Here is a 26061-nt window from a genome sequence, read left to right as displayed (position 1 = left end):
CGAAAACTAATCTACAGCAACTTTCTAAAATCCTAAAATAAAAACTAATGGATTGGACAAGCTTAAGCATAGCCTGAAGAGCTTGTTGACTGGTTTTCTCATCAGCATGGCCTGAGTGTCACCCGTCACGGATGCACACTCCTGGCTATCTGACCTCAGAATTCCTTTTTCAGAAAAGAAGAGCTGCTGTGGGCCTGTCTCCACGGTCAGTTAATTAGCTTTCCTACCTCTGCAGGAAAAGAAAGCTGGGTAGTCAGGAGACTGGTAACAGAGAATATTTTCTTTCTGTGCTTTGCCTTCCAATAAACCAAAGAGTGCTTTCTTGAAATCACACAGCACAGCGTTAATGTGTTTATGTTTTATGTGTAGTCTGTTTTTAAAAATTAATTTTATTCTCGAAATTTTTAAAGATTTTCTCATTTTTAATCATCTTGAACCACAATTCCTGTGTCACCTAAGATTTTCTGATTATTTCCCTGTACAGTTCTGTGACTGTTTTAGTAACATGGCCCAATTTCCATTTAGGGCCCTTTAATTTGCACTTCTGACAGTATGGTTCTGAATTTGGGCAGATTTCCTTCTCTTTATGGTCCTACACACTGGTGCAGTGTGCTCCTATGTTTGTGCACTGATGCAGTGTGCTCCAGTGTGCTCCTATGTCCAGTGCACTAATGTAGTATGCTTCTATGTCTGTGCACTGATGCAGTGTGCTCCTATGTCCAGTGCACTGATGCAGTGTGCTCCTATGTCCATGCACTGATGCAGTGTGCTCCTATGTCTGTACACTGATGCAGTATGCTCCTATGTCCATGCACTGATGCAGTGTGCTCCTATGCCCAGTGCACTGATGCAGTGTGCTCCTATGTCCAGTGCACTGATGCAGTGTGCTCCTATGTCTGTGCACTGATGCAGTGTGCTCCTATGTCCATGCACTGATGCAGTGTGCTCCTATGTCCGTGCACTGATGCAGTGTGCTCCTATGTCCAGTGCACTGATGCAGTGTGCTCCTATGTCCAGTGCACTGATGCAGTGTGCTCCTATGTCCAGTGCACTGATGCAGTGTGCTCCTATGTCCAGTGCACTGATGCAGTGTGCTCCTATGTCCAGTGCACTGATGCAGTGTGCTCCTATGTCCAGTGCACTGATGCAGTGTGCTCCTATGTCCAGTGCACTGATGCAGTGTGCTCCTATGTCCAGTGCACTGATGCAGTGTGCTCCTATGTCCGTGCACTGATGCAGTGTGCTCCTATGTCCGTGCACTGATGCAGTGTGCTCCTATGTCCAGTGCACTGATGCAGTGTGCTCCTATGTCCGTACACTGATGCAGTGTGCTCCTATGTCCAGTGCACTGATGCAGTGTGCTCCTATGTCTGTGCACTGATGCAGTGTGCTCCTATGTCCAGTGCACTGATGCAGTGTGCTCCTATGTGCAGTGTACTCATGCAGTGTGCTCCTATGTCCGGTGCACTGATGTAGTGTGCTCCTATGTCCCTGCACTGATGTAGTGTGCTCCTATGTCCCTGCACTGATGCAGTGTGCTCCTATGTCCCTGCACTGACTCAGGGTGCTCATATATCCGTGCACTGATGTAGGCCAGAATTGGGGTGAGATCTCCTGGAACTATAGTTACAGACAGTTGTGAGCCACTGTGTGGGTGCTGGGAACTAAACGGAGATCTTTTGCGAGAACAACAAATGCTCTTAATCACTGGGCTATCTTCCAGACCTCAAAATGCTTTTGGGGGGTGGGGAGTGAGGGTGTGTGTGTGTGTGTGTGTGTGTGTGTGTGTGTGTGTGTGTGTGTTATTGTGGGTGGCTGGAGAGACAGCCATGGATGCTGGGAACCAAACTCATGTTTTTGGTTGTGAGCCTCACCTTTGATGGCTGAGCCATCTCTCCAGTCTACGAGGTGTGTGTGTGTGTGTGTGTGTGTGTGTGTGTGTGTGTGTGTGTGTGTGTGTGTGTTTTTAGATAGGGCCTCATGTGTGCCACATGGACCCAGGGTTTCATGCATGCTTATTCAGTCAACTACATGAAATCTCCAGCCCAAATCAAAACTTTCCTAAGACTCCCCAAACCATACAGGCTATTGCCATTATTCTTGGTTGCACACTAGAACTTAATGGTAAGCCCCTATTGTGCTAAAGACATCACACACTTTTGTCCCAGGCCACGGAAAAATCAAAGTGGTACTTTCCAAGGAAGTTTCCTCCCAGCTGGCTAGTTATCATAGTACTGAACAGCATTGCGTAGGCTGCTGAGGGAAAAGCCATCAGCGTCTCACCTAGCTATGGGCCTGGTGTACTACAGGACCGACTGCCACGGCAGGAGATGCTAACGAGTCCACCAGCGGCATGCTGTTATGGGCATCGACAGCTGCTTTCTGATTGTACATCAGGCCTGCAAAGGAGGAGATGCATACCTGGTACTGTACATCCGGCTAAGAATCCACAACTGCGGAGAGCCCATAGATCCCAGGGTTTAGTCTCCTAAATGGACATAGTATCAAACCACTCTCTAAATTTGTGTCTCTATACCCAGAGATTGGTGTGGCTCTCACGTCACAGAAACTCACAACTGGTCAGAGTTCAGAAAATAAGTGGTAGTGGAGCGCTCATCTACACATGGACCATCTATGTCACTCGGCCTCTCACAAGGACCAGAGAGCATCATGGGAGAAGGGGTAGAAGACTCCAGGAGTCAGAGGTCAGGGAGGACTGGAGTGAAACGCTATCTTTCAGACATGTCAGAATCCCTCTCTCAAGACCGCACGGCAGCTGTGGACGCCTGCCCAGGATCAAGCCATTCACTCTAGCATGAGGGCGAGGCAGCTCACAAGCCCTTAGCCTAACTGTGTGGCTTTGGATGACCGATGGCTTCCGGGGAAAGGGGAAAGTTTTCTTTAGGGTGTGGTTCCTGGGAGGTTGCTCACCCTCCAGTGGATGACCCCACACCCAGGAATATATAGGCAGCACAAATTGAACCTGATAAGTAATTAAAAGTAAAAATAAGTATATGACATGAAATTGGGAGTGGGATAGGAAGGTAGGGATGGACCTGGGAGGAGTTAGGGACAAGATTAGGAAGTGAATATGATAAAAATACATGAAATTCAAGGAAATACAAGGAATTAATAAAATATATTAAAAAGAATTTCCTGGTGGGCAATGGTGGTATATGCCTGATCCCAGCACTTGAGAAGCAGAGGCAGGTGGGTCTCTGTGAGTTCAAGGTCAGCCTGGTTTACAGAGAGAGTTTGAGGCCAACTAGGGTTACACAGAGAAACCCTGTCTGGAAAAACCTAAATAAATAAAGATTTTCCTAAATTAAAAACAGCACAGTGTTATACTAAATAAATTGTGTTTTCTTGCTGGGTGTGGTGGCATGTGCCTTTAATCTCAACATTCAGGAGGCATCGGCAAGTAGATCTCTGAGTTTGAGGCCAGCCTGGTCTACAGAGTGAGTTCCAGGACAATCAGGGCTACACAGAGAAACTCTCTCAAAAAACAAACAAAAAATGTGTTTTCTTTTCTTTTTCATATTTATTAGTAACTAGAAAACTAGATTAGAAGCTTGGTTCAACACCAAGTAAGATAATTTTATAATTTTTACAGGGTGAAAAAAAATCTAGAATTTTGGTAGTACTTTGGTTTAAATATATCCTTCAAAAGTCCATGTGTGGAACATTGCTATACTCTGAGAATTCAGTAGACTAAGGCAGGAGGAGTACTCCAAGTCTGAGGCTAGTCTGGGTTACAAATAGAGTACTAGGTCAGCTGAAGCTGTATCTAATAAGAAACTGTCTGAACAAAACAACAAGAGGTCATATTCTAGCTCGGAGGTAGAGAGTCTGCCCTGCACCTGTGCATCCTGAATTCACTTCTCAGCATCCTCAGAGGAAAACAGAGTTAATGTGTTATAAACACAATGCCCAAGCTAATACATCAATAGCCTTAGGCAGCGGGGCCTTCAGAAGGTAATTCAGAATGGATGAGGCCATGAAGTGGCACCTCCATGTATTAGTGGCTTGCTCTGCCTCTCCACATGGTGACCTCTGCCATTCTTGGTTGTAACAAGGTCCTCCCAGAAGCTGAAAGATGCCAGTGGACTTCTAGCCTCCAGAACTATGAGCTAAATAATTTCTATTTTTTATGTTCCACCCAGTCTGTATTATTCAGCAACAGAAAACAGCCCAGGAGAGAAGGTAAGCCTTTCCCAGGTTGTGCACAGTTTCTTTAGGGAAATTTTTCCAGCTAAATGGAAGGCATCAGCCTAGGGGACTGGGGGAACGCAGGCAATGATTCGTTTCCAGGAATTTAACACTGGAACAGCATCTCACTGTTAAATGTTACGTAACATATTATAAATGCTCACTGCTGACCAACAGGATGTCTTTCGTCATGTGATGGAAATGAACAGTTACTTAGACAACAGACAAGAAGGTTCACGGAGCATCCACTTGAAGGGGCCGGTGCTTTCCAGGAGGCTGAAAGCAGTGTGAGCAGGGCACATCATGTGACCTGTGCTACCCACTCAGTAATCATGGCAAGGAAGGAAGCGGGTAGAGGTAAGGTGACTTTATAATTCCAAATCGCAGCATTAAAATAACACAGTTTTTAGAGGAAAGAGAAAAATGGTTAAAATTCTGCTAACAAAACCAAAAAAGCAGACGATGCTGATGCAGACAGGATGAAGGGCTATCTTAACAGCAGCCTGTTACCTTCTATTGTGTGTAAATAACAAAGAAAGAGTTGTCAAGCTTGCATTTTTAAGATTACTTAAAAGACAAAACACTATCGGGAAAAAAAAAATCTGTTCCTCTTCAAATTCTTCCCCTCACAATCGCCATCTCCACCCTAAAATTAAAAACCAAGCCAGTAAGAACCAGGGATAAGAAATGTGAATATCTGTTGTCAAAGCCATGTCTGTACTAATGTTACACTACAGGCGATCTACTGAATGGTAAGAGCTACTCAGGTTTTAAGTCCCATCCTTTCAATCAAACTACGGGACAGGACTCAGTGTCCGGCCAGCATGTTCAGTGTGGAACCCAACACCCGCTCATGCTTAGGAATCTTTGGCTCCTAGAAATTGGGACTCTGTCTCACATATTTACATTGGAACTTTATCATATATTTACACTGGGACTCTGTATTACATATTTACATCGGAACTCTCTGTATTACATATTTACATCGGGACTCTCTGTGTTATACATTTACATTGGGACTCTATTATATATTTATATTGAGACTCTATATTACATATTTATATTAGGACTCTGTATTACATATTTACTTACAGTGGGACTCTATCATATTTACAGTGGGACTCTGTGTTACATATTTACATTGGGACTCTCTGTATTACATATTTACATTAGGGCTCTCTATATTACATATTCACAATGGGACTCTGTATTACATATTTACAGTGGAACTCTGTATTACATATTTACAGTGGAACTCTGTATTACATATTTACAGTGGAACTCTGTATTACATATTTACAGTGGAACTCTATTACATATTTACAGTGGAATTCTGTATTACATATTTACAATGGAATTCTGTATTACATATTTACAGTGGAACTCTGTATTACATATTTACAGTGGAACTCTCTGTATCACATATTTACAGTGGAACTCTGTATTACATATTTACAGTGGAACTCTGTATTATATATTTACATTATGACTCTGTGTATTACATATTTACATTGGGAGACTCATATATATTTACATTGGGGGACACTTATATATTTACATTGGGACTCTCTGTGTTATATATTTACAGTGGGACTCTGTTACATATTTATATGGGGACTCTCTGTGTTACATATTTACATTGGGACTCTGTGTTACATATTTACATTGGGACTCTGTGTTACATATTTACACTGGGACTCTATATATTACATATTTACACTGGGACTCTCTGTATTACATATTGCATTGGACTCTTATGTTATATATTTAGTAACTTTCCCTTATATACTTATAAAGCTCTCAACCAAACCTAGAAACGAGCACTAATCAACATTCCAGAAATAATAGATGATTAAATAAAATCACATGACTTGATGTGATACATAGTTCTATTTACAGGCATTTGTGAGCTTAATGTTCAAATTAAGAAAACAGGAACAATATTATACATTTAAAAGCAAAAATACTACACCCAGCTATCCGGGCTTCACTGCTAGTCAGCACTTCCGTGCCTGAAACATTAACGAAAAGGGTTGTTTTAACCACACATGAGTCTGGGATTCCCTGAATTTTCATCGGCTGTATTTTCTAGTCTACAGCTAACAGGTTCCTCTCCTTTAGCTGGTGCATTTCTTGTTTTCTAAAAACAAACAGGAAGTGGTTAGTCACTGGCTAAGGGAACTCAAGCTGACACAAAATACCTGTACTCTGCGCTACAGGCTGCTTCATAAGGATCTAGGGAGACTGGTGGCAGAAGACTAACCCCTCCTCACCAAACAGGGCTCTTTTCTCTCTTGCCCATGCTACCCATTCACAGTCACGCAGGGGTCCTTCTGGTCAGAGTCCCTTCAGTGTGCACCTACATTATGTCAATGGATTGCTAAGTCTCCTGGAAGGGTTTACTACCCGTCTAGGAAATGCTTGGATCTGATGAAGTAATTAAAAATCCAAGCCAATGAAGAGTCAGACTAGACCACGAGTTGCTACTCCCTGTCTTCTGGGCTTCGCTTGATTGGGGTGCTGTAGACCAAGCTCATGCCGGATGAGCCCCAGCAGCTACACTCCTAGATGCTACCCCATGTTTCGATATTCTCTCAAACTATAAAACAAACTACAGACTGAAAATTTAGAGGAAAGATTTTGAGATAGGGTCTTACTATGAACCTCTGGCTGGCCCGGAACTCACTCTGTAGACCAGGCTGTCCTTGGAACTCATAGTGACCCACCTGCCTCTGCCTCTCAAGTGTTCTCTGCCTCTCAAGTATGGAGATTAAGGGCATGTGAAACCATGCACAGCTAAGGAAAGTATTTTAATTTTACATATATTTATTCTGTGTGTGCATGAATGTGTGTCATGATGTTCATGTCAGGGTCAGGGGCCGACTTGTGGGGCCTGGTTCTTTTTCTATGACGTCAGTTCTGGGGCTGGACCTCAGGTCTTCGGGCTTGGCAGCGTCTTTACTCACTGAATCATTTCACCAGCTCAGAAACCTTCTTAATTCTGACACTGACTCACTAAACTGTGCTCGGACTAGTTACAGCTACAAACTCACGCTGTGTCTGCATCTCGGTGGATAAGCTCTGAGCAGCACTGACAGACAGCTCCTGGTGTTTCTAATAACTGCAGCTGGTTTCGGTTACTCTGCTTTCACGGCTGCCTTTTCAGGAATTCTACACCATGTCAACACCTGAGAGCACTGTTTTGATTCATCTTTCCCTGCATGTATATGTGGGTTTGGTCTCTGAGCCTCTCATGGAATAGCAGGTGGAACATCACAACTCTCTTCAAACCCAGGAGCCCTAATTCACCCAATTAGTTAACCTATCTATCTGCAAACGGTATGCTATGCAGGCTTCCAGGACATGAGTACATCCTTCAGTGCACAAGCTTAAAGGATCTTGTGACTTATAACAAACTACAAGATGCTCACTAATGGCTTTCCTCTTCTATAACAGCTGGTTCTGCAAAGTAGATTGTGACATAGATAAGAAGTCCTGGGACTGTCAAACAAAGCTGTACCTCAAATGTCCCAATGAAAATGCCTCCTTACAGGGTTTCAGAAAAAAATATGCATATATGGCTCCTTTGTTTGTTTTTCTGATACGAAGTCTCAAAGTCACTGAAGATGACCTCGAATTTCTGACCCTTCTGCCTCTACCTCCCAAGTGCTGGGGAGAGATCTACACTGCCACACTTGGTTTATGTGGAGCCAGGGCCTTGTCAATGCTAGGTCAGCACACTACCAACTGAGCTACAGTCCCTCCCCAGCCCTCCATAGTTTTAATTCACTCAATTTTCTTTAATAAAGCAGGAATATCTTTATCATGAATTCAAATGTAGTCACTTTCATTTGTAATGGGGATAATAAAATTGATAGATTATGCATGGAGATGACCTCACTAGGGAATCCAAGGCCACACGTATGCTGAGACTCAGTGATTGTCAGTTCAGTCTCCTTCCCCTTCAGAGAAGCATTCAGATGGATGCTGATAACTACAAGATTCCAAATAAAATCCAGCAATAGCTGTGGTGGGTGGGCATTGGAGCCGACAGCAGGTATTTGTGAAAGCAGGACCAGATTCAGGGAGCAAAGACTGTAAACATGAAGGAAACAGAAGGGAAGAAGCCAAAGGCCAACACAGCTGGGGCAGCAGGCAGCCACCACCGTCCCATGGCACGGGTCACCTGAACAAGGCTGGACGAGGACTGTAACACAGCTACCATTTGTCCTGGGTGCTGTCTGCATATTCTGATCACGAACAGTTCAAACGAGGGCTGTGCTTACTGCTTCAAAAACTAATACTTAGAACATAAATAATTGGGTATGGGGTTACAAGCCTTTAATCCCAGCACTGGGGAAGCAGAGGCAGGCAGATCTCTGTGAGTTTGAGGCCAGCCTGGTCTACATAAGTGAGTTCCAGTCAGCCAGAGCTACATAGTAAGACCCTGCCTCAAAAAATCCAAAAAACATGCAAATAAAAGAAAATAAAAACAGACCTGTTCTAGAGTTTCAAGATTATAAAAGTTTTAATTTTTACAAAACTTTCCAATAGCAAAAGCAACTAAATCCAAGCACCGAGTACAACATTCTATAAATAGTATAAAATGTTTACCTCTTGTTTTTCTTGATTTGGGTCCACAGTAAGTAAAGTTGGTATTTTAGGTGGATCTGTTTTCTTTGACTCTCTCTTCAGCACTTTTATCTGTTTAACTTTTTGCAAAATAAAAAGAGAGAGAGAAAAGAAAAAGAAGAAAACATAATTTGTTGGCCCTGCCAGCCCACCTAGAAACCATTCTTTTAAGCAGTGCAGATAGGCACCCTAACAGCTAGTCAGCCCACGTCTGAAGTTAGCTGCAAAGGCACTGAGTAGCTGTGAGCTGGAAAATATGGTACGCTTTGTTTTTGATCTCACAAAGGCATGTCTGTTCTTTCTACTGAGTGGCCCTCACAGGGCACACGTTCTACACCTCACTACTGTGCCCCATCTCACCAGGTCTCTGTCCTCCCAGGAAAGGAAAGGGTATTTGCTCACATCAACACATTTCATTTTAAGATAAATATCTGTTTAATTTTTATTACATTCTATTGGGGGGGTAGAGCCAGTCCCCTCCTTCTATAATGTGATTCCCATGACCAAACTCAGGTCACCAAGGCTTAACATCAAATGCCTTTACCTGCTAAGCCATCTCATCAGCCCTTAAATTAAATCTTAAAGTGACAATGAATTTTAAATTTATAAAATCTACCAAATCCCAGCATGCCCAAAGCATCTATAACAATTTTGGGCAAACAACCAGGGAAGGTACTTTACCATAGGCTATACACTGAACCAAATCCACCTTTTTCAAATTCTGCCCCAGCATCTCAAGCTAATAAAACATTTACCCTTTGGAGCTGTCTTTACCTTTCTTTAAAATTATCTCTATTAAGTCAGGCAGTGGTGCGCCCTTAGTCCCAGCACTCTAGAGGCAGAGGCAGGGGGATCTCTGTGAGTTTGAGGCCAGCCTGGTCTACAGAGTGAATTCCAGGACAGCAGAGAAACATAGTGAGACCCTGTCTAAAACAAAACAAAACAAACGTCTGACCCTTAATTATAAAAGAAAAAAATCTCATAATGGGATTTGCTTTTTCAAAGCAAATTACTACCTTGTGAAAGGTCACATGTAAGCTTCCTTACATCCATCCCTTACCTATGTCATCCGCAGAGCTTTGTGGAGCTGTGCACCACCAGGTACCCACCTTCCGTTCCTTTCATTTCCTTTGCCTGTATTGTGAATGGCAGTTCAGGGAAATGGAATTCTTTCCGGTCGCATCTGGAAAAATTCAGCTTTCTTTTGTTTCCACTGGCCATTTGGTCACTCTGACTTGTTCGATCATTAAATATGCCTTTCTCCACCTGGCTCTAGACAAACAAGTACCAGTTAGCATGAAGAACCATGTGAAGGGGCTGGAGAGATGGCTCAGGGGTTAGGAGCACTGGCTGCTCTTCCAGAGAACCTGGGTTCAATTCCTATTACCCACATGGCTCAAAACTGTAACTCCTGTTTCAGGAGATCTGACACCTTCACACCAATGCACATAAAATAAAGTTAAAATATTTTTTAAAAAATCTTGTGAAACTAACTGTAAAATCACAAACCAGTGATTATCTTAATAATTAAGAAGTAGAACAGAACCAAATTTTGGTAGATATGCTTGTAGTCCCAGCACTTGGGAGATAGGCAGAAGGATCACTAGTTCAAGGACAGCCTAAGGTAGATAGTAAAAGCCTGTTTTAAAGAAAACAGAAGCAAAAACAAACACACAAACCAAAAGAACAGGGCACTACTCCATACAAGAAGACCAGATTCCCAGGGAAGTTTCCCAAGCAAGGTTTTTAGTCCTTATTATTCTTGATTTTGAGAATCACAGAGTGAGTGAGTGAGTGAGTGAGTGAGTGAGTGAGTGTGTGTGTGTGTGTGTGTGTGTGTGTGTGTGTTTCAAGACAGGGTTTCTTTGTGTAGCCTTGGCTGTTCTGGAACTTGCTCTGAAGACCAGGCTGGCCTCGAACTCAGTGATCTGACTAAATGTGTGCTCCACCACCACCCGGCTTTTTTATTTTGTTTTGTTTTTTCAAGACAGGGTTTCTCTGTATAGCCCTGGCTGTCTTGGAACTCAATCTGTAGACCAGGCTGGCCTCAAACTCACAGAGATCTGCCTGGCTCTGCCTCCCAAGTGCTAGGATTAAAGGTGTGCACCACCACCACCACCACCACCACCACCACCACCACCACCACCACCACCACCACCACTGCCTGACCTCTTTTTTCTTTTTTTTTGAGTTAAGGTCTCCTGTAGCCCATGCTGGCCTCAAACTTACAAAGCAGTCGAGGCTTGACCTCCTGATTCTTCTAACTCCACCGGCATTATAGGTGCGCACCACCACACCTGGCTCAGGCCGAGCTAGGGATGAAGCTCAGGACCTGCCAGCAGAGCTACCTTCAGAGCTCTCTAAAGTCTCCGTGGCGGTAAAACGGCTCAGGGGGTACAGATGCTTGTCATCAAACCCTGTGATTTTGGCTCCATCCCTGGGAGCCACAGAGTAGAAGAGCAGCTGACTCCTACAGATTGTTTTCTGGCCTCCCCATGAATGTCTCCCCCCCCAAAAAATAAATGAATGCAATAAAAAACTTCTCTAAAACAGGGAATACTTTCCAGTGTAACATGCAGCACCACATCATGCAAATGCACCCTAGTGTACTTCTGAAACTATCAGCTCTTACACAGGTTTGTGTTTTCTATATTTTATTTTTTTTAATTTATTTATCATGTATAGTGTTCTGCCTGCATGTGTCCTTGTAGGCCAGAAGAGGGCACCAGATCCCATTACAGGTGGTTGTGAGCCACCATGTGGTTGCTGGGAATTGAACCCCGAACCTCTGGAAGAGCAGTCAGTGCTCTTAACTGCTGAGCCATCTCTCCAGTCCCTATATTTTATTTATTTATTTTGAGCCAGGGTCTCACTACGTATGTACAGAACTTGATCTGTAGACCAGGTTGGCCTTGAACTCAAGAGATCATCCTGCCTCTGTCTTCTGAGTGCTGGGATTAAAGGCGTGCGCCACCACACTCAGATATTTTCAATTTTATATTATTATAAATAATGTTGTGCCTCAAATGCAATAAACTGATTATACTATTAAAGAAATGATGAGCAAAAAAAGAAAGACACGGTTAGCATTTCTAGGGCAAGGAAACTTCATCTATTTGGCAAGTGTTTTTAATCCATAAAGATAGTTTTGGAAGAGAAAAACACAAGTCTTGTGATTTGGAAAGGTCAAAGTCGCATGTTAGTAAACGGGGCTGGGGAGGAGGGTCCGTGGTTAAGAGCAGTTGCTGAGGACCTGGGCTCAAGTCTCAGCACCCAAATGTGGCTCACAGCCATGCATAACTCTAGTTCCGGGGAAAAAATACCCTCTTCTGGTCTCCACGGGCACCAGTAGGTATTCACATATAAAATAAAATAAATAAATCTTAAAAGAAAATTTTGAAAAAAGATAGTGAGACAAACCCAAATCATGAAGCCTGAGGAGGCACGAGGGAAATCATGGTCTACTTTCAGGAAGAAAAGAGGGGCAGCGATTCTCAGTGAGCACTCATTTAGTGCATGCAAAGCCTTGGACTTGTCCCGGCACAGGAAAAGGAAGAAGGAGAAAAAGGGAGAGAGAAAGGGGAGGCTGGAAGGAAGATTTTTAACATGAGAATTTAAGAGAAAAAAGGTAGATAATGTTTAAAGAGGTCATGTTTATTAATCAATTTATTCATTCCCTGTATGTGTGTGTGTACATGTTCATATGTGTGTACATGTGTGTGGGGGTATATCTGCATGTCTTTCTGGGTAGCTCTTCATCTTATTTTTGAAGACAGTGTTTCTTGTTACACCTGTAGCTCACTAATTGGGCTAGACTGGGATGCCAGAAAAGGCCTAAGGTTCCTCCTCCCCGACTCCCCAGGGTTAGGGTTACAGGCCTGTACTGCTGTGCCCAGCTTTGTACAAGGGTGCTGTGGACCCAAACTCTGCTTCTCATGCTTGCTTACCTAGCTCTTTACTGACTGACATTTCCCCAGCCCCACAAGTCCATATTTTAATGACTAGCATCTTGCCTTACTTGCGTGGGACCTGTGTCCTCTTGTCTGCTATTAGACAAAGTCTGTCCAATGACTTGTGAAGAAGTGCGTCTCTTTTTTGCTCTTTCAGTTAACCTATGAATTAAAAATAAAGGAGAAGTTACTAGAAGCCCCCAGAATTGCCCTTGCTTTAGCTTTAAGAACAAGTAAGTTATGCCGGGTGTTGGTGGCGCACGCCTTTAATCCCAGCACTCGGGAGGCAGAGCCAGGCGGATCTCTGTGAGCTCGAGGCCAGCCTGGGCTACCAAGTGAGCTCCAGGAAAGGCGCAAAGCTACACAGAGAAACCCTGTCTCGAAAAACCAAAAAAAAAAAAAAAAAAAGAACAAGTAAGTTATAATAGACGGACCTGGCTGCAAACACGTATAACCCTGACATTTAAGTGGCTGGTGCAGGGCTGTTAACTTAAGGACAGCCTGTGCAGCAGAACCAGACTGTAGCTTATGAGAAAGAAAAGGGTTTATACCATGGTGCTGTTAGAACACTGAGTGCCCAAAAGTTCTTACGTCCTCAGAACTCCAGAGACAGAACAGCTACCGCATGGCTAACTGCCGGTGAAAATATGTCCTGAAGCTACTCTTGCGGCCCATCTGCTCCCTTGGATCTGCTCTAAACTTGGCTCATTTAACCTCTGAAGTTCTCAGCTGTTGCCTGAGACTGGCTTACAACCATGCTTACTGGAGTGTGGCTCGGGGGTCACCTCAAGAACACCTTGGATTACTGCAGTCTAAGGCCTGATGTACCTTTGGACTAGACAGACGTGTCCACTGGTCTACATCTACAGACCACTCATCCTCACAACCTGTAGCCTGAATCAGTCTGTGAGAATCTAGTTGAGTTAATGCCCCTCACAGTGTAAGTTTGCACAGAGACCTAATGTCTTCACTGTTCATTCCCAGTCCCCAGATGAAGCAGATTCAGTATCAGTCTCTCAATCTACAACAGGAGCTAATTGAAAACTGGCCTGATAGAGCATTTTCCTACCAAAACACTTAACACTGAAAGGTGATTTGCTGGGAAGGACTAATTTTGGAGCATCCTTTTTCCATTGAGAGAAGCTGCTGTGAGGCAGAAATAAAGCTTACCCTGCAGGACTGAGTGCTACGGCTAATAGGCTTTGTCCTCCAGTGGTCCACATACTGGAAGCTTGGTCCCAGTGGGCAGGGTGCAGAGGAGTGGAGCCTGTAAGTGGTGAGGACTCTCACAAAGGAGGTGACTAACTCTCAAGAGGGACTGATGACTTTTCTCCTCAGGAGGCATCCCTGCACGTGACGGCTGCTCCACAAAAGAGGGTCTTTATAAAGTGCCCTGGCGTCTCCCCTGACCGCTCTCCCTCGTTCACACACACGCCACTCCTACATGGGCTCAGTTCCTACATGGCCTCCCTCTCTGCTGTGCTGTGACACAGCCAAGGAGCCCTTGCCAGAGCGGTGACACCATGCTGCTGGACTCTCCAGCCACCATCACCACGAGCCAAGCAAGCCTCTCTTCTTCACAAAGCACCCTATGTCTCAGTTTTTGTCATAGCATACTAAGTGCAATGACAGAGCAAGACACATGGGGGCCAACACCTAAGTCAAATCACCCTTTTCTCTTCAAATAGAAGGTATTTTTCTTTTAAAAAGATATTCCAGGGCTGGAGAAATGGCTCAGTAGTTGAGAACACTGGCTGCTCTTCCAGAGGACCTGGGTTCAATTCCCAGCACCCACATGGTAGCTCACAGCTGTCTGTAATTCCAGTTCCAGGTGACCTGATGCCTTCATACACACATACAAGCAGGCAAAACACCAATGCACATAAAATAAAAATAAATTAAGTCATTAAAAAAAAAAGATATTCCAGGCTCAGCAGCTAAGAGTGAGTATTGTCCATGCAGAGGACCTGGGTTCAATTCCCAGTGGTGGCTCAGAACTGCCTCTAACTCTAGCTTCAGGGGATCTGATGCCCTGTGGCCTCCACAGACCCTGAATGAATGTGGTACACATAAATATACTCAGGGACACATACAAACATAAAATAAAAATTTAAAGCTATGCCAAAGACACCAGTGAACAATTAGACAGAATCTAAGTTGGTGTGGTGGTACACATCTCCAATCCAGTCACTGAAGAGGCTGAGACTGGCAAACCATGTGTAGGAGGCCAGCTTGGGTTACAAAGCCAAGTTCTAGCCTAGTTGGGCTCTGTGGCAATTTGTCTTAAAAAAAAAAATTAAATACCTATATAGCTAAGAAAAAACTTATCATATGGCACTCCCCAAAACTACTCAGTGAATGCCCTCCTCCATGATGGTAATTTCAACAGATCTTTTTCCGATTCAGTCTCCACTGACATCACAGAAGTAATTCTGAAATGCCATCAGACAGGAAGCTGCTTTACTTGGGCCTCTCTCTTCTCTGCTCCAGCTCACCGTGAACTGGGGTGGGAGAGGTTGGAATTGAGGTTCGCAGCCATCAGATTACTGCTCGTCAGGTTGATGGGTGGCATTATCATACAGCCCCCAGCATGGGGGGCTTCTTTGACTCCGTCAGAGTTCGTGGTGGGGTTGACAGGGTTTGGCACTTCGGTGACGGCAGGCTTTCTGTCCTGAGACGAGCTGTGCGTGTCATCGGCTGGGCCCTGCTGGCGGTGGTCCCCTTCACACTCTATCTTTTTCAGGTCTGGGACATCTCCTTTCCCTCCCTTGACTTTAATAACTCGGACTTTGATCTCCTTGGGCCTTTTGTCTTTGTCCATTTCCTGAAATAGGTACGTTGAGAGTCTGAGTCATGACAGGTCTAACTAGGATATAACTAGACAGGCTGAAACAAAAGGCTAGGTGCAGCTCACCTTTCCATAAAGTGACGTGTTTCCATAAAGCAGCGTGTTGGTAAAAACTGGTTTCCCCTCATCTCTGACAGGTTCGTTTTCTTTAAAATTCTCTCTTGGCTTTATGAAGGAATTAACCTTTGCTTCTTGTAACAATTTAGCTCTCAGCTCTGGTATGAATCTGATGAATCAAGCGATATTTACCCATCATCTTTTAACTTACATGGTTTATCTTACTAGAAGCATTTTTCAAGCATAAACAATGCTTTATAATAACTGACATCAAGAGATGGCACTATTTGATTTGTTTCGTGACAGGATATCACTGTATAGCCCAAGTTGGTGCCATGCATAAAATCCTTCTGCCTCAGCTTCCTGGGTGCTAGGATGACAGGCATCACCATACCATACTTGCCCAAGATCATGTAAATATTTACTTAACAATAATTGTGGACATTTTGCTAGGGAAATTTACCACATAAAACTTACAAAACAGGCCGGGCGGTGGTGGCGCACGCCTTTCATCCCAGCACTTGGAGGCAGAGCCAGGCGGATCTCCAAGTTGGAGGCCAGTCTGGTCTCCAAATAGAGTTCCAGGACAGCCAGGGCTACACAGAAATCTTGTCTCAAAAAACAAAACAAAACAAAAACAAAAGCAAACAACAACAACAATCCAAGGCAGGTGGATCTCTGTGAGGTCCAGGCCAGCCTGGTCTACAAAGCTAGTTCCAGGACAGCCAATGCTACATAAAGAAACCATCTCGAAAAAGAAAACACAAACAAACTTACAGAACAGACTTACATTAGATTCCCTTTGAGATGTGAATTTAATGAAATGTCAAATTGGGTTGTGATAGAGAAGCTGTTTGTATCTCTGGACTTACATAGAGGTTGTTTTCCAAAACTCTGGCAGCTCACAACTGCCTGTAGCTCCACCTCCAGGGGATCTACTGTTCTTCAAACTTCCACAGGCACCCACACACATGTACACATACACATACATAAAAAGAAAACACACCCTTAATTCTTGTATTAAATATGTCCTCTGATCTGAGATAAGGCTGCAATTGTAGAATGGGATCTTGGTACACTGCCTACAATCCCATGTCCCTGTAATGAATGCTAGCTGCAATTACTTGCATTAAATCTCTCACCCATGTCACCTGCCAGACTACCATGTACCTGATCAATACCTGGTGCAGTAACTGTTAACTTTTTGTGAAGCTGAATATTTGTGGTTTGCAACATTAGTCTACCTAGCAATTCCCCTTCTAGAAAGAGCACACATGCTTACTTCTCAATAAATCCATCTCTAGTAAAGTAATCATGATGCAAAAGATCAGTAGATGATGTCCTCTCCGCAGGGTCAATTTGTAAACAAGCCTGGAAAAGAAAAAGGTTTAATACAAGATGAGCTTTGGGCTCTGCTCTAAAATTAAGTCTTTAAAGGGTAAAAAACTGATTTGACACATGACAAAGTAATTTTTCAGTGCTAACAGAATAGGCAAGTTTCTTTTCCTTTTCTTTCCTTTCTTTCTTTCTTTTCTTTTGTTGTTGTTGTTGTTGTTTTATGGAGACAGGGTTTCTCTGTGTAATAGCCCTAGCTGTCCTGAAACTCACTTTGTAGACCAGGCTAGCCTCAAATTCACAGAGATCTGCCCGAAATATGCAGATTTCTAACAGTTAAGTTCTGACAATCTATTTACCTAAGAGATTTACTCTCATGAAACTTATTATAAAAGTTATATTTTATATGTGCATGCCACAGGCACATGGGGGTGTGTGTGCAGAGAACAACTCTGTTATTGGTTCTCTCCTGAGACCTTGTGGGATCTGGGGATTAAATTCAGGTCAATAGGCCTGCATTAAAGTGCCTCTATCAGCTGCCCTCTAACCAGCCAGTGAAACTTTTATTACAGGTTAAAAGTTATATGATCCTAGCCAAAATAAAATCAGCCTGCTCATGCTACAATTAACAGAAATTAGGAACTGAGGGTATAGTTTAGAGGTAGTGTGCTGGCCCACCACACAAGGATCTGGGTTCAATCCCCAGAATCTCTCTTACACACAAGCAGTAATAAAATCATAAAGTTGCATTAGGTTAACAGAAATAATTTAGCTTTGCTCTTCTGTCAGCCCTGTGTGGGGGAGAAGTTCACAGGGAATAATTTATATTGTGCAGATCTAGAAGCATGATCAGTGATTGGTCAAATGGGGATTTGAACCTGTATCAGCTGGCTCCTAATGCTGTACCCTTTGTGGCCTAAGGAAGCTCAGTGAATACTGCAACTCTCAGGCCTCTGAAAGCCCAGCATTAAAGCAGCTCTTCTGGAGCTGGAGAGATGGCTAGCAGTTCAGAGCCCTCTCCAGAGGAGCTGGGTTCAATTCCCAGCACTCAAATGGCAGCTCACTCCAGTCCCAGGGGCTCCACCCGTCTCTCTGGCCTCTGCAGGCACTACACACATGATGCACACACATACAGGCAGGCAAAACACAAACATACATAAAATAAAGTTGTTTTTTTAAATCAATGATCGGCTCTTCTGTGTCTCTCTGCCCTGGGAATACCTCAGCTGAGGAGACAACCAAAACCCAAAGGCAACTCATGGGACAAGTTGTGAAAAGGAAGCTGCTCACAATGACCCATAGGCCACTAAATACTCAGACTGTCACCACTCTTTAGAACAATGGCCACAGGATTTGACTGAAAGGCATGTGCTTTATAAAATGCATTCTCAGTCTGCAAAAAGGCCCTTTCCCGGCACTTCTCCACAGTCCACACCACAGCACTGCTGTCCTGTGAACACTCAAGGAGACCAAGCCCTGTAGACGTTAAGTCTTTTAACTTCATTTATTGTTGGGGAGGAGGCATGCCATGGCGCATGTGTGGAAGTCAGAGGACAGCCCTGTGCAGTTGGCTTTGTCTCCCCACCTTTAGGTGGGTTCCGGGAAGAAACTGGGGTTAGCAGGCTCACACAACAAGCACTCTGACAGGCCGACCCATCTTGCTGGCCCTGGCCTAAGATCTTACGTAGAAGGACCGGAATGAAAATACAGAAGGTGCTTCTGCTATCTTCCAAGTACACAGTACGAACTACAGTTCTATAGCTCCGCCGCACACAGTGCACACGGGGTTAGAAGCGCTGGCGAGAAGGGAGACTGCACGTCACATGGAGAAATTCAAGTGGAACTGAGTGTGCATGTCTGTGTGGTGCATGTGTTCATGTGTGCAGCTGCGTACACAAGTGTAAAGATCAGAGGTTGATGTCAGGTGTCTTCCTCCATCACTTTCCACCTTAATTTTTTGAGATCGTCTCTCACTGAACCAGAGATTCACCAGCTCAGCCAGAAAGGCCGGCCAGCAAGCCTGAGGGTCCTCCTCTCTCCACTTTCTCAGTCCTGAGATTACTGGTGCACACCACTGCCCCAGCTTTTTTTTTTTTGGGGGGGGTGGTTCGAGACAGGGTTTCTCTGTGTAGCTTTGTGCCTTTCCTGGAGCTCACTTGGTAGCCCAGGCTGGCCTCGAACTCACAGAGATCTGCCTGACTCTGCCTCCCGAGTGCTGGGATTAAAGGCGTGTGCCACCAACGCCCGGCTGCCCCAGCTTTTTACGTAGGTTCTGGAGGACAGAATTCAGGTTCCCACGTCTACAAGGCAAACAACTACCAACTGAGCCAAGAGCCACTTTTTAGAAGATACTTCATTTTATTTGTTCTGAAATTCCAGAAACCATGTTTAAGAACTTCACATTGGGGCTGGAGAGACACCTCAGGGATTAAGAGCCAGGCATGGTGGTGATAATGCAATCTTTAATCAGAACACTACAAAAGGCAGAGGCAGGTGGATACTGTCTGGAACTCCAATCCCAGGAGACCCAACACCCTCTTCTGGCCCCTGTGGTTATCAGGCACACGTGGTGCACAGACACACATGCAAGCAAAACAGCCACACATGTAAATCTAAAAATAAAAGTAAAAGGAGCTGTGTATTAGAAACTAGGACTCTACTACAGTCTGTAGTTTTTTGGGTTTTGTTTGTTTGTTTGTTTGTTTTACTCTTTGGGGGTCTGCCACCCAGTTTCCAAATAAATACACAGAGACTTACTTTTACTTATGAATGCAGGGCCTTAGCTTGGCTTGTTTCTAGACAGCTTTTCTAACTTAAATTATCTTGTTTTTCTTCTTCTATGTTTATATTTTTAACCTCTCTTTATTCTATATATCTTTCTTTCTTACTCCGTGGCTGGCTGGGTGGCTGGGTGGCTGGCCCCTGGTGTCCTCCTCTCCTTCTCCTTTTCTCACCCCTCCTATTTATTCTCTCTGCATGCTAGCCCCACCTATCCTCTCTCCTGCCTAGCTATTGACCATTCAGCTCTTTATTAGACCAATCAAGTGTTTTAGACAGGTAAAGTAATGCAGCTTTACAGAGTTAAACAAATGCAACATAAAAGAATGTAACACATCTTTGCATCATTAAACAAATATTCCACAGCATAAATGAATGTAACACATCTTAAACTAACATTCCACAACAATGGTCATACAACCCTCATCTAGAAATGAGCACCTTCACTCCTCCTGGTATAGGAAACCAGCTGGTTAGAGAAATAAAATAAGATTTGCTATTCATGATAAATCCACCTTATATTATTTGAATTTTGAACTGTGTTCATATGCTACTTAGTTTAAATAAAATTTAAAACTTAAAATAAGAAACAAGGGCTAGAGAGATGGCTCAGTTGGTAAAGTACCATGTAAACTTAAGGACCTGAGTTTAGATGTTATGGTTGCATGGATCTGTAACCCAGCACCAGTGAGGAGGAGACACATGGATTATGTTCATTGGCCAGCAGCTCTAGGTTCACTGAAATGGATATCTCCCTCTCTCCTTCCTGTCTCCCTCCCTCTACCCACCATGCCGGGTACTGAACTCAGGGCCTTGTGAATGTTATTTAAGTACTGTATCCCTGAGCTATACCCTAGAAAGAGATTCTATCTAAACGACAACAAAGCATGGGGGGCTTCAAGGAAAGACACCTACATTAAGTTCTGGAGATACAGGCATACAAGATGCCCTATGTGCACACACACTCATACTCTCAAGTATGTATACTACACACGCACAGCACAGCATTTGCGCATGCACGCTCTTAAATGTTTTTGTTTTCTTCTACTTTGTGAATTTGGGTACTGGTGTACTCTCAGCAACATTCAAATGATCGCTGCCAACAGATGCCTCTGCAGAAAGTTAGGACAGCACAGGACAAACAACAGCCCTAGCCTGGTAGACCAGATGCTGAAAGTGGTGGGAAACATGGAAAGTCCTTCAAGTGTTCCCAATTTTTCCCTCGGTATCTTAAATGTTAATTTCTCTCTATTAATTTCTATGTAGTATATAACGTGTTACTATCACTTTAGGGGTCTTTCTGGAATCTCTTTCAAGTAACATTTTAAAACTGTATTATTGCTGGGAGTATGGCTCAGGGATAGAATGCTCGCCCAGCTGTGTGCTCCATTTCTAACACCAAAGAGAAGACAAGATTCCATGTTATTATGATTTCTGCAAAGTCTTAGTTGTTCTTAATGTCTTAACATACATGAACTATCTCTGCCAGCAATCCGTTGAGCTTTGGGTATTTCTTTCTTGCATTCTTTGGGTGTTGAACTTGAGGAAGAACCACCCCGGCAAAGATGGGACTCTTGGAAAAGATATTGTGCAGGTGCGGAGTCAGGTTGCCTGAAACGATAACCAAGTGTCTGAGTCAGGAAACTGCTCTCAGTGGAGATCGCATGCCATTCGCTCTCAGTCATGAATGAGTGGAGAAGAGGAAGAAAAGAAGAGAAAAGAAAGGAAAAGAAAAGAAAAGAAAAGAAAAAGAGAGAAAAGAAGAAAAGGAAGAAAAAAGAAAAGAAAAAGAAAAAAAGAAAGAAAAAAGAAAGAAAAGAAAGAAAGAAAAAGAAAGAGAAAAAAAGAAAAGAAAAAAGAAAAAGAAAAAGAAAAGAAAAGTTTACGGTTGAGGAACTATCTAAATGTGTCACGACAACAGAGGCTGGAGGTTAGGGGCACAGCTCTGCAGTGGAGTGCTTGTCTAACAAGTGTAAGGCCCTAGGTTCAGTTTCCAACACTGTTAAAAAAAAATGAAGTTTTAAAAATTGAAGTTTCCGGGGAGTGGGAGAGGGGGATCTGTGGTTGTTACGTAAAGTGAATAGAAAAATTTTTAATAAAAAAAGAAAATCTATGTGACCCAAATAAATAAATAAGTTGAAGTTTCCTCCAGTAAGCTGCTGACAGGCAGCAAAATACATAAAACCATATGGTTCTTTTATCCCCAAACTCTAAGGCATAATAAATACCTACCATCAAAAGAACTTTAAAATTGGACATGTTTCTCTACTTGATCTTAATGGTTTAACTGTCAAGTGTTCATTCTTACAGACTGAAACCTTACTCATAACAGCTAAAACAATAGAGCCAGGTGGTGGCAGTGTACAACTTTTTTTTTTTTTTAAAGATTTATTTATTTATTTACTATGTATACAGCATGTCTGCCTGCAGGCCAGAAGAGGGCACCAGATCTCACTATAGATGGTTGTAAGCCACCATGTAGTTGCTGGGAAGTGAACTCAGGACCTCTGGAAGAACAGTCAGTGCTCTTAACCTCTGAGCCATCTCTCCAGCCTAGTAGCATACAACTTTTAATCCTAGCACTCAGGAGGCAGAGGCAGGCAGATATTTGAGTTCAAGGCCAGCCTGGTCTACAGAGCAAACAAAAACCACACAAACAAAAAACACAGTAAAGAGCTAGAGAGATGGTTCAGTGGTTAAGAGCACTGGCCACAGAGGTCCTGAGTTCAATTCCTAGCACCCACATGGTGGCTCACGACCATCTATAGTGGAATCTGATGCCCTCTTCTGGCATGAAGTTGCACATGCAGTTAGAGCACTCATTCATAAAATAAGTAAGTCTTTAGCTGGGCGGTGGTGGCTCACACCTTTAATCCCAGCATTCAGGAGGCAGAGGCAGGTGGATTTCTGTGAGTTTGAGGCCTGCCTGGGCTACAGAGTGAGTTCCAGGAAAGGTGCCAAAGCTACACAAAGAAACCCTGTCTTGAAAAACAAAAAAACACAAAAGTAATTCAGAAACCAAAGTATTGTATAGAATAGTGATTCTCAACCTGTAGGCTGTGATCCCTTGGTGTTGTCGAACAACCAAAGAGTTGCCTAAGTCTATCAGGCAGTACAGATGTTTACATTACAATTCATCACAGCAGCAAAAGTACAGTTATGAAGTAACAATGGAAATAATGTTATGGTGGTGGGTCACAACATGGGGAACTGTATCAAAGGGTTGCAGCATTACTAAGTTGACAAGCACTGGTGTAGAAGGAAGAAGACCAGCCACAGAGTGCGAAGAACTGTGAACACTCATGGAGACTAGGCTCTGGTACCTTTCACCACCACTAATAATGTGCCGTGGAGCAAATCTCTTCGTCATTTATGGCTTGGTTCCCTCTGTAAGATGACAGGGTTAATGTCATCACCTCCAAGCTCTCTTCTAACACAGTCTCAGAACAGGGCTTTAAAAAGGCACATAAAGTGGATGCTTCAAGGCTCGATCTGACTTTTATTAATCTTAAATCATCCTCAATCAATGTTAATCCAGGTTTTACTGCTTTAATGACTGTTCACAGTGCCTTCTTCCTCAGAGTCCTGCAATTATGTGTTTATGAAGAGTTTTCCCGGCACACTTGGGGCTCCTCAAGCTCCTCCTTCAGACTGAAATATCATGTGCAAAGCTAACTACCAAAATGTCTAGGTAGTTATGGTGATCAGTGTAAATTGTCAACCTGGAAGCCTCTGGGGACGACCTGGGGAATTATCTTGATTACATTAATTGACCTCCTACTGTGGATGGCTCCCTGGCTGGGTCCAGGATTGGAGAAATGGAGAAAGGGAGCCAAGCAACATGAATGTATTTATTACTGTCTGTTCCTGATTGTGGGTGTGATGTAATCAGGTCAAGCTTCTGCTGTGACTTCGGCTCCATGATGGACTAGAACCTGGGGCTGTGAGCCAAAATAAACCTGATCGCCCTAAAGTTGCTTTATCAGAGCAACAAGAAAAGCATCTAAGACAGTAGTTAAAACAGATTGTAAAGTAATTAAACTCTTATCAAGTATACTTTCAAATTTTACTTTTCATCAGCTATATTACTGAACACATTATTTAGCTACATGGTTTTCTACTGTGGGGTTGTAGTGGTTGTTGATAAAGAGGATGACTTAAGGGGACTGGAAGAGATGGCTCAGGGGTTAAGGGCACTCTGCAGTTCCGTAGGACCCAAGTTTGGTTCCCAGAACCCACCTCTGGTAGCTTACAGTTGACTGCTGTAACTCCAGCTCCAGGGGAGCCAACACCTCTGGTCTCTGGGCACCAGCACTTAAATGCACATACCCACACACAGATGCATACATATATACACAATTAAAACAAAATAGATCTTATTAAAAAAATAATTTATTAGCAAATAATTGCTTTTCTATCTCCAATATTTTTAAAAAGCATCTGACTCAACTTTATTATTAAAAGCCCTTGTCTAAAGAGCAAGTATTGGCAGAGGCCAACTTTTAGTTCTAGAACAGCACAACTTTTAGAAAACTTGTAGTAGTGGGTGGGGTTGGAGACTTAACTCAGTGAAGGAGAGAACTACTCTACCACTTTTCTTAGAAGCAATGATTAACATGTGGCTTTGAGTTCCTGCAAGGAAAACATTATTTGTCAAAACCATTTTCTGCCTTCTTTACCAGCATGGAACCCCATCTACCATCACCTGTCTCACAAGGTGCTTCCTCAGTGTTCACTCCCTAAACATGGGCACCAAGGATAACTGATGCAGTTACTTAGACACATAGCAGAGTATTTCAGTAATACCTACCTACTTTTAAAACAATCTTGTGGAGCAAATCCAAATCTGAACTGCTAGGAAGGTAGGGATTACCAGTGGCCATCTCAATGATCATACAGCCCAAAGCCCAGATGTCCACTGGTCTGAAAAAACAAAACAAACAAACAAACAAAAGAGTAAATTACTTTGTCAGGCACCAATATGTGTGATAACTAGTCTAAACACATTTTATATCAAATCAAAGCTAAAAGAGAGGAGGAGGGAAACTAAGGCAGATGAACATGATCAAACTGTATGTGCAAGAAAATGTCCTGATATATGCCATTATGCTATCTGATTAATACAGCCCCAAAGGGGGACAGCCACAAGTGATGGTGAATGTCTCAATCTCAGCACTTGGGAGGCAAAAACAGGCGGATGGATATCTGTGGTTTTGAGGCCAGCTTGGTCTACATATTGAGTTCCAGGTCAGCCAAGGCTACACAGTGAGGCCCTGTCTCAAAACCAGTGGCGAGTGGGGGAGATAATGTTTAAGTGGTATTATTTACAAGTTTTCACTGTAGTATATTCACTAATTGTGAGACTGTGCTCCTTTTTGAGCCATCTAGAACACAATTTTTTTAAAAAATCATCACTTTCAGTCTTTATAAGGAAGACGTCACTTTTTACAACAAACAGGAAACTTGGTAGATCCTATTTCAACACAGAATTATGCTAAATGACTGGAGAGTCTTTGGAGGGGTTGTCAAGATGGCTCAGCAGGCAAAGGTACTGGCCACTGGGTCTGAAACCTGAGCTGGATCCCAGGGACCCACATAGTTGGAAGGAACTGATTCCTGCAAGTTGTCCTCTGACCTCCACATGCATGCCATGGGCCCTACCCCATCAATAAATGAAATATAAATCATTTAACCGTTGCAGAACATCAGCAGAGGAGACAGCCCTGCAGAGGTGCGGCACAGACTGCTCCAGCCAGCCTGGACACAGTGTGAGGACATATGCGCAGGCCTCCAGCAGCTGCTGCAGCCATTCAACCCTCCAGTGTCGGCACAGGTGCCCAAAGCGTCTTCCGGGTACCTTCAAAGGTGTCCCTCTTCCTTGACCAAAGCCAGACACAGATGGCAGAGTGTCAGGAATAGAGGGAAAATGACACACCTGGGAGAAGCCAGGCGGGTCCCCAAAGTATACGTACTTTCCATAAGAGGTGTCTTTTAACACCAGTTCCGGAGCTCTGTACCAGCGTGTGGCCACATAGTCTGTGTACACATCCCCAGGGCCGCTAGTGTCCTTGCAAACCCAAAATCACAGAGTTTAGTAATTCCTGACTGGGAGACTAAAATATTTTCAGGCTTTATATCTCGATGGATAATCTAAAAACAAACAGAAAATTTAATATATTAAAACAGGGTTTCCGTGCTCGCTTCGGGAGCACATATACGAAAACAGGGTTTCCTTTTATACAGAATCAAAAA

The 26061-nt window shown here is 43.4% G+C and overlaps 1 protein-coding gene across 1 annotated transcript in view; it reads right to left on the bottom strand.

The window, feature by feature from the left end:
* Positions 1–26061, bottom strand: part of Cdkl3 (cyclin dependent kinase like 3) — an 86317-nt gene that overhangs the window by 44176 nt on the left and 16080 nt on the right. The window contains 10 exon segments of the mRNA XM_028857242.2: positions 8824–8921; positions 9951–10113; positions 12860–12953; positions 15287–15615; positions 15706–15865; positions 16979–17067; positions 21281–21420; positions 24620–24732; positions 25782–25866; positions 25869–25959. Coding sequence (XP_028713075.1) covers positions 8824–8921; positions 9951–10113; positions 12860–12953; positions 15287–15615; positions 15706–15865; positions 16979–17067; positions 21281–21420; positions 24620–24732; positions 25782–25866; positions 25869–25959 — 1362 coding nt within the window.

Source organism: Peromyscus leucopus, chromosome 8b (assembly GCF_004664715.2).
Source record: "Peromyscus leucopus breed LL Stock chromosome 8b, UCI_PerLeu_2.1, whole genome shotgun sequence".
Lineage (NCBI taxonomy): Eukaryota > Metazoa > Chordata > Mammalia > Rodentia > Cricetidae > Peromyscus > Peromyscus leucopus.
The sequence above is the reverse complement of the archived record's forward strand: the minus strand, read 5'-3'. Positions and strand labels throughout refer to the sequence as shown.